The sequence below is a fragment of the Scyliorhinus torazame genome, chromosome 7 (genome assembly GCF_047496885.1).
Source record: "Scyliorhinus torazame isolate Kashiwa2021f chromosome 7, sScyTor2.1, whole genome shotgun sequence".
Classification (NCBI taxonomy): Eukaryota; Metazoa; Chordata; class Chondrichthyes; order Carcharhiniformes; family Scyliorhinidae; genus Scyliorhinus; species Scyliorhinus torazame.
The window spans coordinates 298,094,156-298,110,157 of NC_092713.1; the positions used below are offsets into that span (position 1 = coordinate 298,094,156).

At 44.7% G+C, this 16,002-nt stretch overlaps 1 protein-coding gene across 1 annotated transcript in view; it reads right to left on the reverse strand.

The window, feature by feature from the left end:
* Positions 1 to 16,002, reverse strand: part of LOC140427114 (uncharacterized) — a 687,008-nt gene that overhangs the window by 598,874 nt on the left and 72,132 nt on the right. Inside the window, exons 4-6 of the mRNA XM_072512644.1 lie at positions 7,160 to 7,429; positions 5,251 to 5,589; positions 4,903 to 5,172 (exon numbers count right to left, since the gene is read on the reverse strand). Of these exons, the coding sequence (XP_072368745.1) occupies positions 4,903 to 5,172; positions 5,251 to 5,589; positions 7,160 to 7,429 (879 nt within the window). The remainder of the gene's footprint in view (positions 1 to 4,902; positions 5,173 to 5,250; positions 5,590 to 7,159; positions 7,430 to 16,002) is intronic.

A 16,002-nucleotide genomic window follows, 5' to 3' on the forward strand; every position in this document is an offset into this window, starting at 1 on the left:
GTTTGAAACCAAACACGAGACAGAAGACTCTGATAAAGAAGAGGAAGATATTAACCAAAGAGAAGGCATTGCATTAGTAAGAAGTTTCAGCATGGTGATGAAAGTGTTGCTCACAAAGTCCTTCAATTGTGCCTATTCAACAGCGGATGTATATCGACAGTATGTGGAATAGACTAGTTAAAATGTTGCCTTGACTTTTTAAGTGACAAAGATCGGAACAAGTTTAAGGATTATGGAAATTCCACGAGTTTCAGATTTGCGGATGATAATACTCTTAAATCACTGTCAAATTGCCAGAAGGAATCATTTTATTAGCACAGGTGTGTCGTATCCAGCAAAATAGTTGTATTTGAGCCAACCAACGATGAAGAAAGCATATGTCAAACTTGACATGGAAAGCGATAAGGTTATGAATTGGGACAAACTGTGGATTTTCAATTTACACAATCTGGACACTATTGCATTCCCTTAATAAGTCCTAATTTTTCTTTTAATGAAATGAAGAGGCTTTGAAGAAAACTGAGCGACCAAGATGCAAGGATAGATTCACCGTCAGCAGGAAAGATTATTTTGAAGATATTTTTGGTTGTGATAGCCACAAATGCTTGAGAATGCAGGTAGATAGATATTAAAGCTGCTTTCTTAGAGGAATATCAGCTTCAAAGATAAATATTTATTTGTCCTCCGAGAGGGGCACAAACACAAAAAGTACACTGGAAGTTAAATATATGTGTATACTGAATGAATGACAACTGAAGTGTTTGGTATTCCTTAGCAAAGTTGGTTTTGTTAAAGTTGGGCAGACCCTGCAAAGGTTTATTGGCACCATGGAGGAAACAAAAGAGTAAGAACACACACTAATAGATTCAAAAACAGCTTCTTCACCACTGTTACCAGACTCCTGAATGACTCTCTTATGAACTGAACTGATCTTTTCACACATCTTCTCTACTGAGTAGTACTACATTTCATATGCTTCACCCAATGTCTGTGGCCATGTATTTAAATTGCATATTTATTGTATGTCCTATGTTTTTCAGGAATGGAACGATCTGCCTGGTTTGTACGCAGAACATTACTTTTCACTGTACCTTGGTACACGTGACAATAAATCTAAATATGATTTAATCTATTGGGAATTTTCCTGATACATTTGAATGATTTTTGTGGGGTGGTAGTAGTGAATTTGAAGATGTTTTTAATGGGCTTAGAATGGACTTCAAGTTTAGAAGTCAGGTCTCTGGCACATTTAAAGGGGCAGGATGGTAGCATTGTGGATAGCACAATCGCTTCACAGCTCCAGGGTCCCAGGTTCGATTCCGGCTTGGGTCACTGTCTGTGCGGAGTCTGCACATCCTCCTCGTATGTGCGTGGGTTTCCTCCGGGTGCTCCGGTTTCCTCCCACAGTCCAAAGATGTGCAGGCTGGGTGGATTGGCCATGATAAATTGCCCTTAGTGTCCAGAATTGCCCTTAGTGTTGGGTGGGGTTACTGGGATAGGGTGGAGGTGTTGACCTTGGGTAGGTTGCTCTTTCCAAGAGCCGGTGCAGACTCGATGGGCCGAATGGCCTCCTCCTGCACTGTAAATTCTATGATAAATACATTGGATTCGAAATCAGGCAGAGTGGTTCACATGTCACTCTACATAAGCAGCCTTTCTTGGAGAATATTAACCCCACAGCAATTACTCATGTTAAGGCCTCACAAAAGGTACAAAAGGTCAGCTTCTAGAACGGAAAAAGAGGAACTCCAAAGTTTAATTGGGCAGCTAAATTGGTTAGCAAGACAAACAAGGCCGGACGCCAGTTTTGATGTTTTAGAAATAAGCACACAAATGAAGAAATTGTTAAGGTAAACAAAACATTGACAAATTAAACTTGGAGAATTGTGTTTTGAAATTCCAATCTTTAGGTGATATTAGACAACTGAAACTGATTGTTCATAATGACATATCTTGTAATAATAATAACAATCTTTAATAGTGTCACAGTCGGTTTACATTACCACTGCAAATATGTTCCTGTGAAAAGCCCCTAGTCACCACACTCCGGCAACTGTTCAGGTATACAGAGGGAGAATTGAGGTACACTGAGGGAGAACTCTGACCCAAGCCGGGAATTGAACCCGGGTCTCTGGTGCTGTGAAGCATCAGTGCTAACCATTGTCTCTGTGATGACTTTTAGAATACTGGAGGATTTATAATTTTTCACATGGGGGAGTAAGGTGTATGTTGCCCTTTGCATGGGAAACTAAAAAGATACGAAGAGTGGTAAAAAGTACATTGGCAGCAGAGACACATGCCCGAGTGGAGGCAGTAGATATGGCATTTTTTATATCCAGAATCCTGACTGAAATTTTAACTGGAACAGGGTATTCGGGAACAGAACCAACAGTGTCACATTGACAATAAGACCATTGGGAGAATGTCCACTTTGCAAAATGCGTCAATGAAAAGAGACTATGGATTAACATAGCGAGCCTAAAACAGATGCTGGAGAACAGGGGTGTTCAAAGATCAAGTAGATTGATACCATTTGCAATTATCTGACTGTTTAATGAAAAGAGAGGCTAGCTCAAAGAAGTTATAGAAATTATTAAAGAGGGGCATCTTTCCCATAAGGAAGAGATATGAGAGTGAAAACAAGGAGAAAAAGAGGCAGTTGTATAGAACCTTGCTACAGTTGTATAGAACCTTGGTGAGGCCGCACTTGGAATATTGCGCACAATTCTGGTTGGCACACTACCAGAAGGATGTGGAGGCTTTGGAGAGGGTACAGAGGAGGTTTACCAGGATGTTGCCTGGTCTGGAGGGTGTTAGCTATGTGGAGAGGCTGAATAGACTTGGACTGTTTTCATTAGAAAGGCGGAGGTTGAGGGGTGACCTGATAGAGGTCTACAAGATTATGAGGGGCATGGATAGAGTGAATGAGCAGGCACTCTTTCCTAGGGTGGAGGGGTCAGTCACCAGGGGGCATGGGTTTAAGGTCCGTGGGGCAAAGTTTAGAGGAGATATGCAAGGCAGGCTTTTTACGCAGAGGGTGGTGAGTGCCTGGAATGCGTTGTAGAAACAGATAAATTAACGGCATTCAAAAGGCATCTTGACAAACACATGGATAGGATGGATATAGAGGGATACGGCACAATGAAGTGCTGAGGGTTTTGGCAAAGGTTGGTATCATGACCGGTACAGGCTTGGAGGGCCAAAGGACCGGTTCCTGTTCTTGTGCTGTATTTTTCTTTGTTCTTTGAATAGGGTGCATTTATTGCAGAAACAAAATCTATACATTTGTCTGGTGGTACATTGTAATTTACATCAAAATTAAAGATGATTTTTTTTTTAAAGGGGGTAATCTGTTAAGAAAGAGTTAATGTTCCCTAGTATATTAGTTGAAATTGAGGTTTGGATTGTTTAATAGATTACACTTCTTGTTTAATAGACTGCATCAATACATATAAAGGGGATATTGGTGACACTGTTTTGGTGTTTGAGAAGTGATTACTGAACACAATAAACATGGAGTCGAAGAAGTCAAGACTTGCTTCCTAGTTTCTCAATATAGAGTTACGATCGGTAGCCATTAACCCATGGTTACGCTGCATCCTATTACAGCATCAAGCTTATACAGTGAGCAAATGGCTCGGGCTGGTGGCCCAAAGGCCAATCTTATAACATGTGGAACTGTAAGAATCCAACACATATATTGACCAGTGAAGGTACATTGTGGTAAATGGTAGTAGAGAATCCGTTAACAGGTTCCTCAACGAGCATGTTGGGGAAAGAGAGCTCATTTCACTGTTCCATTTCAAAGGTAAATTTGAGCCCAGGATGGAGACCATTAAAATGAGCAAAATACTGCGGATGCTGTAATCAAAAACAAGAGCAGAGGATGCTGGAAAAATCCAGCAGGTCTGGCAGCATCTATCAGGAGAGAAACAGAGTTAATATTTTGTGTCTGTAACTCTTCATCAGAACTGAGAGGAGGGAGAATGTGTTAGAGCAATAGAAACTGCAACAAAAAGAAGCAACTTTAAGAACAAGCTCCAAATGGCCTGGTGTCAGTTTGCAGTTTCTATCATTCGAACACATTCTCCCGCCTCTGTTCTAACAAAGAGTCTATGACTCAAAACGGTAACTATGTCTCTCTCCTGACAGATGCTGCCAGACCTACTGAGTTTTTCAGCTTTCTCTATTCCTGTGATGAACCCATTAAGATGTGTAAGAAAATTCTTGCAGGTGGCAGCAGGTTCAAATGTAGCAAATTTATTATCTATGTTTCGGAAATTTCCAAGGGGTAGGTTAGGTGTAATTCTGTTGGAGACACGTTTCTTGTGGAAACTGACAAAGATGTTGGCGAGAATGGGGCATACAGGGAATCCTGTGGCATCACCATCAATTTGGGAATACATGGTGTTATTACAATCTGAATTCAGATTCAGACAATGGCAACACATCTGAATCACCCTGATATAGTGACCTAGTGCAAATGTCTATAACTCCCTGATTAGTACATTGACAAATAGGCTTGCACCATTGAAGAAGCACATGAACATAGTGTTGATATTGATAGACAAGTCCTGTATGGTCTTTGTATATGTGAAAAACGTGCTTAAAAATTTGGTTGCAGCAGTAACTTACCCATCTATTTGGCCAATTGATGTGCCGAACCGGTCATAGATAAAAAAGAGCATAAAAGTATATCACTTTCATGTGACTTGGGCAGCCCTGACTTATGCAGATGCAATGAGAGTGAATCATAACATTTACATCACTTGTTAGCTCGTTACTTTTACACAATTCCAACAAGTCAAGCCTTACCCGCAGGATATGAGCGAACACTTCAGTAAGAGAGAAGAATTTTCTCTTCAGGTTAAAAGTATAAAGAGTAAATTTTGACTCGCTTACCACTGGGTTCCAGATAGTACAGGACTGAAAGCGGGAGCAGGTTTTGATTGAACAAAACACATGTCCAGCTCCTACTGCCTCTCTCAGCTTTCTGAATAATCAGTCTCAATGATTTCTCTTCCCTATTCCATCTATTCAATGTTTTCTCGGCAACAGTTTTCCCATCACTGCTGATCCAAACAAGTCTCATTGATTCAGTGACATCAGAGACAGAGCAGGTCAGGGTAACGGTGTTTCCCTCACTCACTGCATCAGATGGTTCAGCTGTGACTGTGTAAACAAGAAAACCATTTAGATTTTAAACAACGACTTGATCATTGAAAACGACAGCAACATTCTGTTGCCTACCTTTAACTGTGATGAGTGTGATTGTCACAATGTTATATGTTCCCAGAGAACATGTGTAAACTCCAGCATCTTCAAATAGGACAGGGACAATCCTTATGTTGAAGTTGTTGCCATCGAAATTTGTCACTGTGGAGGTCAGTCGATTCCCAAAGTCAGGCCTGTTCACATTGATGGGCTGAGATCTTGATGCAGATGCTATTACTTTCTCCTGAGTTTGATGATGATGTGACCTCCATCTCCATTCAGCAGTGTTGTGGTAATAATAGCCCAAACAACTTAGAATGATTTCGCTGTGATCAGTGCCTGACCGATAAATAATGTAATGCTTCCAATCTAAAGCTGTAACAGAGAGAGAGTTAGAACAATGAGTTAGAATTTTATGGGTGTGGAGGCACAGAAAAAGCAAAAATATGAAAATTGTCATAATTAGATGTGAAAAATAATGACTTGCTGAATTCAATATGCACAAAACAGATTGTTCTTGAAAATAATACAATATTTTTTATATTTAATTTCATTTTTTGTTGTTGCTGTGAATCATATACCCAAATATAAGGCTTTGGAACAACATTAGGTTGTGTTGATGGGAGCTGCAGTTTGTGTAGAATTTTGCAATGGCCTGAATTTGGATTCCTTCAGGAAAGTGGAATCCGCATTTCGATGGAATAATTATTTATAAATGGCCACATGCAGAATATTATGAAATCTGACAACATTCTGCCTCTAGTTTTCATCTCCCTAATGAAAGATGGGCAGATTCCTGCTCCATAGGCCTGACCCACTTTAACACAATCCAGAAAACAAGGTGCTGCTGTTTGAGCTGCTGCTTAATTATAGGTTTCTTCACAGTGAATATCTGCCTCCTCTTACATTTAATATTTTACAATTCCTGCTTGATCTTTCTTCCGGCAAGGCAGGTCCTGGCACAGGATATTCGGCTCCCAGCAGGAAGTCCATAGACCAGATGATGCTGATGGCGGTCATGGCAGGGTATCACTGAAAGCCTTTGCTCCTTTTTTTCATTATGTCACCATTTGCTGCAATTCAGGTTTTGTAATAGTCATTTGGTGGCATAGAACTTGAGTATTGCTGAAAACAATTATTGCTGTTGAACCTTTTCATCTTGCACTCATCAGGACAATTTGCAAGAATGCCAATTTGGAGAGCCGTTGTCACGGAGAATGCAGCAAACAGAGAGCACTTACCAACCTATCAGTACTCTCTCCTCATGCAGTATAAATTGTTGTTCCCTGATGAGTGCAAAATGAAAAGTATTGACAGCATGTGTCTTTTTCACAATGCTCAGATTTTCTACCTTCCAGTGTTCAACTGCCTCACTCATTCTGTCAATTCCAGTGTCTATCGGGTGTAAGGGACAAGGAAACACCTTACTGGCTCTGTTCTTGTTCCTCAATCACAACCTCTCTGATACCAACTGGTCACTGGTTCCCCCTCAGCTACCTGGATTTATTCTCCGCTTCACATAAATACAAACTCTGATCTTCCACTGCAAAGTGTCACTTTCAGCTTTACTTCTCTTCCTCTCCCAAAGCCCCACTTCCAGCCTCCGTCATTTCCCTTTGTCCATCATCTCTCCTCCACATTCCCATTATTTCCATTCTTCCCTCCCCCGTTCATGGTCAATGATTCCCTGCCTTAGTCGAGCTCCCAGTTCAATACTTCAGGAAGCTGAGAGTGTGCAGCAGCTGGAATCTGTTCAAATAGCAGCAGAATCCGGTTAGATGTGGCATTGAGGCTAGTTTTTTGATGAATTGTGTTTTGTGAACCAATCACCAAATGGTGACTGTCACCATGAAGTGCTGTTGATTGACGTTTAGGACCCCACTTTATATGTAACAGTTTTATACGAATAACTCCCTTATATCCACTGTGAGGAAACTGCACTTACATGTGGACACGGAAAAATCTGCTTTTCCTGTGAGAATAATAGATCCATTTTCCTTCACTTTACACTCATACAACCTCTCCTTCTCCACTGCAACATGTTTGACTGTCAGATAGACTGTGTTATTGATTCGGATCTGATCAGTTTTCCTCCTGTTCAGCTGAGATGAGTCTCTCTGTTTCCAGTGAAGACTGACTGTGTCCAAGAGTCTGGAGATGGTACAACTGAGGGTGACGTCACTACCCAGCGGAGGCCACTGTGGACTTGACTCAACTGTGAAAAACAGATCAATAAGGTTAGTGTAAATAATTGCAGTTACAGTTCAATGATTAGCTTCTAACTGATTTATGATTTGCCCATAGGGCACTTATACCTTTCTGCGTTAATGAATAAGAACAGATTACACACAAAGAACATTGTATCCTTGGAATGAAGGATTGTCGTATGAGGAGAGATTGGGTCAACTGGGCCTGTATTCACTGGAATTTGGGTCAATGAGAGGGGATCACATTGAACATATAAAATTCTGACAGGTCTGGACAGACTGGACACAGGGATGTTGTTTCCTCTGGCTGGGCGGAGGGGGTGGGTCGGGGGGGCGGGGGGGGGGGGGGGGGCGGGGGGCGGGCGGGCTAGAACAAGGTGTCACAGTCTCTGGGTATGAGGTAGGCCATTTAGGGCTGAGGTGAGGAGAAACCTCTTCACCCAGAGGGTGGTAAACCTGTGGACTTCTCTATCAGAGACAGCTCTGGAGGCCAAGTCACGGAAGAGATTTAAGAATGAAATGGATAGGTATATAGGAGCATTTGGAAAACTTGAGAGTTTGACTCTGAGTTGGAGCAATTGTGAATGGTGGAGACGCTCAAAGGGCCGAATGGTCTACGCTTGCTCCTATTTTCTATGTTTCTATATCTGTCAATAAATAACATAGTGGGGATGAATATTCCCAGTCCCCAGCAATGTAAGTGAATCAGAAATGAGACAATGACCTTTAACCATGAACCTGCTAGAGCGTCCTAGGTCAGGTCAAGTTTACATAATTGGAACGGTATGTGCGGATGCTGAAACCTCCGAGGACAGTGATGGAATCTCACTTGATGAGTTTGTGATGGAAAAGTAGAAGCTATCATCAGACATGGAAACGTCTCCAGCTCTATTCTGAGTGTGATCCAATACCTGCGGTCAGTACACCGATTCACATCAGAGTCATTACAGCACCAGAAATCATTTAACTTGGCATTTTCCCCAAATCCCTCTGAGCAGATCGCCAATCATTGAGTCTCCATGAGTAGGGTGCGCTATCCAAGCACCGGTGCAGTCTCGATGGGCCATAAGGCCTCCTTCGACACTGTAGGGATTCTATGAACAACAATCAGGGGAATTAAATCCGATGGGAGGGGAGTGAGCTGATCTTCTGTGTGGTATGTTGGTAGTTTTAAAAATCAATCATTTTAGTTGGTGAATATGGTCTTTCGTGTCATTAGCTAACACGGTAAGAAGCCATTTAGAATTAATCTGGGAGAGATTTTAAACCAATTACTGCATTGTTGGAAACCAACCAGAAATGATTGAATAAGCAGTGAGACTCAGTTCTGAGACAATTGAAGAACAAGAAATTAATCAAAAGATTTATTGGAAAAGGATGGGAATTGTGGTGGTTGTTCCCTCAAGGAGGGAGGCAGTGGTGCAGTGGAATTGTCACCGGACTAATATTCCAGAAACACAGGATATCCAGGTTCAAATCCCACCACGGCAGATGGTGCAATTTATATTCAATAAAAGTCTGGAATTTAATAATAACCATAAAACCATTGTCAATTGTTGTAAAACCCCATCTGGTTCACGAATGTCCTGTACGTGTCTGGCCTGCATGTGACCCTAGGTCCACAGCAGTGCGGTGTCTCTTAACTGCCTCTCAGTTCGCAATTTGGGATGGGCAACAAGTACTGATCTTGCCAGCTATGGCCACATTCCATGAAGTAATTTTTTTAAAAACACAGCAGACTAAGTGTCGTCTGGGTTAGCATTCGTGACTGAGAGGGGAAATGTGCTGCTTGGTCTTAAAGACTTGTTAATAATTCCCAAATTATTCACAAATGAAGTCTCTGAAAATGCATCTTTACAGTAATATAACCTTTAATATAAAGCCTATTATTATTATGTTTCCTGATTAATTTGATTTTAAAAACACTAATTGTACATTAGGAGAGGTCTGTACACTGTAAATTAATTCTCAAACAAGTCTGGAAATATATGTGGGGTGTCATGATATGCACACATGCAGATAATGATATACAGACAGGCACAGACAGGCAGCTAATGAACACAGAGAACAGGACATGACCAATGAGCAGGCAGGACACTCAGGGGCGGTATCTCACTATAAAAGGCACGAGGCACTCACACTCCGTCTCTTTCCACTGATGAACATCTACAGAGTGAGTCAGGATGTATGTACAGTATCACACCTCCAGCACGTGGCTAAGAGCTAGTCTGGTTCAGTCAGACAGAGTAGCCCACTTAGGTTAGCAGAGAGTCAAACTCATAGAGAACTGTGCTAGCTGTGCTACTGGTTCAATAAATCAGATTGAACTAACTTCAAGGTCTGGAGTACCTTTGGTTAAAGCTGCATCCAGTTGCAGCCTGTGTTATCCCAGAGTACATAGCACATCATGCTACCAGGATACTGCTTAATCTAGGTGGTTTACCTCAGTCCGTTCCATGACGACCAGCGAATGTATCCCGGCACCATGGAGAAGATTCAGGCCCTTCACCAGCTCAGTGCCAACTGGCGGACATTCAAGCAAAAGTTTCTGATGCACATCGAAGCTTCAGACCTCGTGGGTGCGTCTGATGCAAGGAATATCGCGCTTCTCCTCTCAACAGCGGGTGATCAAGCCATCAAACTCTTCAACTCTTTTCATTTCACTGAAGGCCAGGACAAGACACAATTTCATACCATCCTGGACAACTTTGACAGTTACTGTGAAGTGGACACCAATGAAATCTTCGAGCGCTACATATTCAAACAGCGTCTACAAGGTAAAGATGAATCTTTCAACTCCTTCTGAACTAACCTCCGCCTTCTAGCGCTGTCCTGCAACTTTGGTGATATTGCTGACTCCATGATCAGAGATCAAATCATTTTTGGCGTTCACTCTGATCCTCTGAGAGAGCAGCTACTGAAAATCAAGCAGATGACCCTGCTAGTCGCGATTGAAACATGCACAGTGCATGAGCACGCAAAAAGTCGCAATGCCCAGTACAAATCGGCTGAAAATGAGGAACTTGCCTCCCCCGAGGCAAAGAGTGCGCAGGCCATCTCCCGGATGCAGTGCCTCAGCATTGATGAAAGCGGCCATTTCGCAAGATTTTCCTGGGCCCCACTCATGCGCGATGCGAACAGGATAACGAAGCGGCCGACACCCGCACTGCGCATGTGCGACGACGCACGGAGCGTCAGGAGGCCGACGTCATGACGTGCTCAAACTGCGGCAATGCCCACTTAAGGAAACACTGCCCTGCAAGAGGCAGGCGATGTTTAAACTGCGGGAAGCCTGGACACTATGTAGCCTTGTGCAGGTCTGCACCACCAATCAGGGGCCAGCGCTCCCAATTCCGATGACGGCGCGTTCAGAGGGTGCAAGGACGATTACAGGATTCTGATCCTGGCAGCACAACGGATCCAGAGAAAGAATGCCTGGACTGCGCCTACTGTGTGGGCATCATTACCAAATGTGGATATGCCACATCCAATTTATCACAAATTCAACCCATCCTCGCTGTGGATTCTGCAGACGAATGGCATGCGGTGATGCAGGTCAACCACTGTTCCATCCAGTTTAAGCTGGACACAGGTGTTTCTGCCAACCTCCTCTCACAGGCAGATTTCAAACGCATCAAGAAGCCCCCCAAGGTCCTGCCAGCAGCCTGCAGGCTCCTGGACTACAACGGAAATGCCATCACGGCACTGGTATCCTGCCATCTACTCGTTTCCAACCGGGGCACCCATGCACAATTACGTTTTGAAATTGGCAAGCCAGACAGGGATCCATACTTGCCGCGCAATCCTGCAAGCAGCTGAACCTCGTGCAGCGGGTTTAGACAATGACATCCTCCAATGTGGATCTTCAGGCCGGCATTGACGACATCCTTGCTCAGTATCCAGATGTGTTCGACGGGATGAGCACGCTGCCATATCGGTACAAGATTCTGCTGTGACCCGATGCCAAGCCAGTCGTCCACGCACCATGCCGGGTCCCGGCTCCCCTGAGGGAGCGCCTGAAGGCACATCTCAAGGATCTTCAGCAACAGGACATCATTTCCAAGGTAACTGAACCGACTGAGGGTCAGCTCGATGGATTTATGAGAAAGCCTTTGGGAGGCCTGCGCATCTGCATTGATCCCAAGGATCTCAATAAGAATATAATGCGTGAACACTACCCCATCCCAAAGTGGGAGGAACTCACCAGTGAGATGGCACACACACATTTTTTCCCCAAGTTAGATGCGTCACATGGATTTTGGCAAATCCAGCTGGATGAGTCCAGCAGAAGGCTCTGCACCTTCAACACACCGTTTAGTAGATACTGCTATAATCGCATGCCATTTGGCATTGTCTCGGCATCGGAGATCTTCCATCGCATCATGGAGCAGGTTATGGAGGGCATTGAAGGGGTTCGTGTGTACATGGGCGACATCATCATATGGTCCACGACCCCTGAGGAGCATGTTTCCCGTCTCCAGCAGGTATTCCGCCGTGTCCATGCCAATGGCCTGAAGCTGAACAGGTCCAAATGTTGCTTTGGCATGTTGACACTCAAGTTCCTAGGCGACCAGATTTCTCAGCAGGGCGTGCGCCCGGTCACAGGCAAGGTCAAGGCCATCAAAGCCATGAAGACAAGAAGTTGGTGTTGCGCTTCCTGGGCATGGTCAATTTTCTGGGCAAGTTCATCCCAAACATGGCCTCGCACACCACGGTCCTACAAAACCTGGTGAAAAAGTCCACTGCCTTTGAGTGAAAGGCAGCACATCAGGCAGAGTGGTTGGAGCTGAAAGCCAAGCTCACCACTGCACCCGTCTTGGCATTTTTCGACCCAGACAGGGAGACAAAGATCTCAACAGATGCGAGCCAAGATGGCATCGGTGCGGTGCTGTTTCAACACGATGACACTTCATCCTGGGCACCGGTAGCCTATGCATCGAGGGTCATGACACCCACCGAAACAAGGTATGCGCAAATAGAGAAGGAATGCCTGGGTCTTCTCACTGGCATTCTCAAGTTTCACGATGATGTCTACGCCCTGCCAACATTCACTGTCTAGACGTATCATAGGCCTCTGGTCCACATTATCCACAAGGACCTGAACGACATGACGCCTTGGTTGCAGCGCATCCTCCTCAAACTCAGAAGGTACGACTTTGACTTAATGTACACGCCTGACAAGGAGCTCATCATCGCTGATGCATTGTCCCGCTCCATCACCTTGCCTAGTGAACCGCTGGAAATCATCCGGCAGAATGAATCACAGGTACAGCTGTGTGCTCGCATCATCCCAACGTCTGATGAGAAGGTAGTTCGTATCCGCGAGGAGACAGCCAAAGACCCCCTCTTGCAGCGTGTCATGCGCCACCTTGCCAATGGCTGGCAGAAAGAGCAGTGCCCTCAATTTTACAATGTAAAGGACGACCTGATGGTGATTGATGGTATCCTCCTCAAGCTGGACCGGATTGTCATTCCACCCAGTCTCCAGAGCCTGGTGCTCCGCCAAATCCATGAAGGACACCTGGGCATCGAGAAGTGCAGGCGCAGAGCCAGGCAGGCTGTCTACTGACCCGGTATTAGCCAGGACATCTTGAGCATGGTCCTCAACTGTGCGACCTGTCAACGCTCCAGCCAGCGCAGTGCAAGGAGACGCTCCAGCAGCATGAAATTGAGAACTCCCCGTGGTCCAAGGTTGGCATCAACCTCTTTCGTGCGAATGGTCGTGACTACGTGTTGAACTAACTTCAAGGTCTGGAGTATCTTTTGGTTAAAGCTGCATCCAGTTGCAGCCTGTGTTATCCCAGAGTACATAACACATCATGGGGAATTCTCCGCTTCCCGACCCTGGCAGCAATAGGGCGGGGAATATTCTGTTGAGCAAAAAACGGTATTGGCGCCCAGTACTGATTCCGTTGTGACGCTCTGGCCCTCTCCTGGCGGCTGCCTCGAAGTTTGCGCCTATCGCCAGTGTCCCCATTTGCATTGCTCTCAGCCTCTCAGGCAGATGTGAATTGGTGCAAGTATTTACAAGCGGAGCCATGTCGGATGAGAAAATTCTCAAAACCTTTCGTCCTTGCTGCGAGATATCTGCCTGGACCTTAGGGAGTAGCGGGGAACGGCTTGGTGCCAAGTGCATGGACTCGGGATGTCTCCCTCAGGATCGGAGTGGCTTGGCTCAGACTCCCATTGCTGTGTTATTTCATTTAAACCCACCCCTTGCTGCAACTTACAGTCTCCTCCTTGTTCACACTGCTGACTGCTCACTGTATCCTGCATATGCTCAGAGAGATTCTGGTCATGAGGAAACCCACCCAGCTCACCCATCTGGATACCCTCATACCCCAGCAGTATCATCAACAGGATGGACGTGGACATGCTCAGTCACTGGCCCACCAGGTGCTGGCGCTCCTCAGAAGTGCAGCCCCATAGTAGAGGAAACAGGGGGATAGCAGAGCTCACCACAAACGAAGGACAGCACTGTAGCATTGTGGATAGCACAATTGCTTCACAACTCCAGGGTCCCAGGTTCGATTCCCGGCTTGGGTCACTGTCTGTGCGGAGTCTGCACATTCTCCCCGTGCGTGCGTGGGTTTCCTCCGGGGGCTCCGGTTTCCTCCCACGGTCCAAAGATGTGCAGGTTAGGTGGATTGGCCATGCTAAATTGCCCTTAGTGTCTAAAATTGCCCTTAGTGTTGGGTGAGGTTACTGGGCTATGGGGATAGGGTGGAGGTGTGGACCTTGTGTAGGGTGCTCTTTCCAAGAGCCGTGCAGACTTGATGGGCCGAATGGCCTCATTCTGCACTATAAATTCTATGAAAAAAGGACTCATGCACTGTGGCCATTGGAAACCTCCGTGACACATCATCTTTCTCAGATTGGAAGCCACACCAGTGACACTATCAGCTATCCCACCCATAGATCATGAGGCATCTCCAAGCCCTGACTGCCCATCCATAAGTGAGGAGACCCATGGGTTGATCCACTAGGAGAAACACGACAGGAGCTATGATGATATCATGGTTGTGTTGTAATTGACCGACTGACCACTGGGAGTCTCATTAGTATGTCAGTGAATATTAAAGTCAGTTGACCTCAGACTGACTGAAGAACTGGAAGAGAGAGGTTGCTTGTGCATGTTAATACTGTTCTTCATCTGATGTTTTATAAATAGTTGACCCACAGTTAATGTTAATAAATTGTTTACATCTTTAGCTACAAGGGTGTTCTTGTAGTATAAATCAGCCCATCTGACAAGAACATTACATGGTACCAGGCTGGATGGTATTAAACACTGAAAAACAAAACTATCAGCCTGCCACGAGGTCCACAGATATTTGAAGATTTTGCAGACTGCAAGAATTAACAACATGAAGTTGTTGAAACCACCAATGAAATGAAATGAAAATCACTTATTGTCACGAGTAGGCTTCAATGAAGTTACTGTGAAAAGCCCCTAGTCACCACATTCTGGCGCCTTTTCGGGGAGGCTGGTACGGGAATTGAACCATGCTGCTGGCCTGCCTTGGTCTGCTTCAAAAGCCAGCAATTTAGCTCAGTGAGCTAAACCAGCCCTCAGTCTCAGATGAGTCTCAGATTTCATGGTAATGTGGACAGCAACTGGCCTGGGTTGAAACAACAATTTAATCTTTTTCTTACTGCAGTAAATTTAGAAGATCAATCAGATTCACGCAAGGTAGTGATGCTCCTAACAGCACCAGGGCCAAAACAATTTCTGTGTTCAATACGTTTAAATTTGCAAACGTTGACGATAGTAAAAATGTAAACAAAGTAATTCTTCGGGTGCATATTGCACCCCCAGAAAGAATGAAATTGATGAACGCTATGTATTTAGATCACGTTTACAGAAGACAGAAGAGTCCATAGATCATTTCATCAGTGATTTCAAGTTAAAAGCTAAAACCTGTAATTTTTCTGTGGTGGAACCTTCCATGATTCAGGACCAGATTGTGTTTGGTGTGAATGAAAATAAGCTGAGGGAATGTTTGCTGAGGGAATCGGAGCTGTCTTTGGTACAATCAGTTAAGATTTGTCAGGCTCACAAGCTAGCAGCCCCGTATGCTAAAATGTTTCTCAGTAATGGCGGCAGCTTCTTGGAGGAAAGCATTCCGGTTGCCACACTTTTTCCAAAAAGGCAGGAAACTTTTTTAAAATGGCAGGAACGTTCCTGCAGCTCCTCGCACATGAACAACAGGTTGAAGATCAGGATGAAGTATTTTGGTGTAAAAGATGTGGTCAAAGGCACAAATTAAGGCAGTGTCCAGCATCTGCCAAGTTTCAGAATCGTAGAATTTACAGTGCAGAAGGAAGCCATTCGGTCCATAGAGTCTGCATTGGCCCTTGAAAAGAGCATCCTACCCAAGCCCACACCTCCATTCTATCCCTGTAATCCAGTAACCCCACCCAACCTTTTTCGACACTAAGGGCAATTTAGCATGGCCAATCCACCTAACCTGCACATCTTTGGACTGTGGGAGGAAACTGGAGTACCCGGAGGAAACCCACGCAGACACGGGAAGAACGTGCAGACTCCGCACAGACAGTGACCCAGCGGGGAATTGAA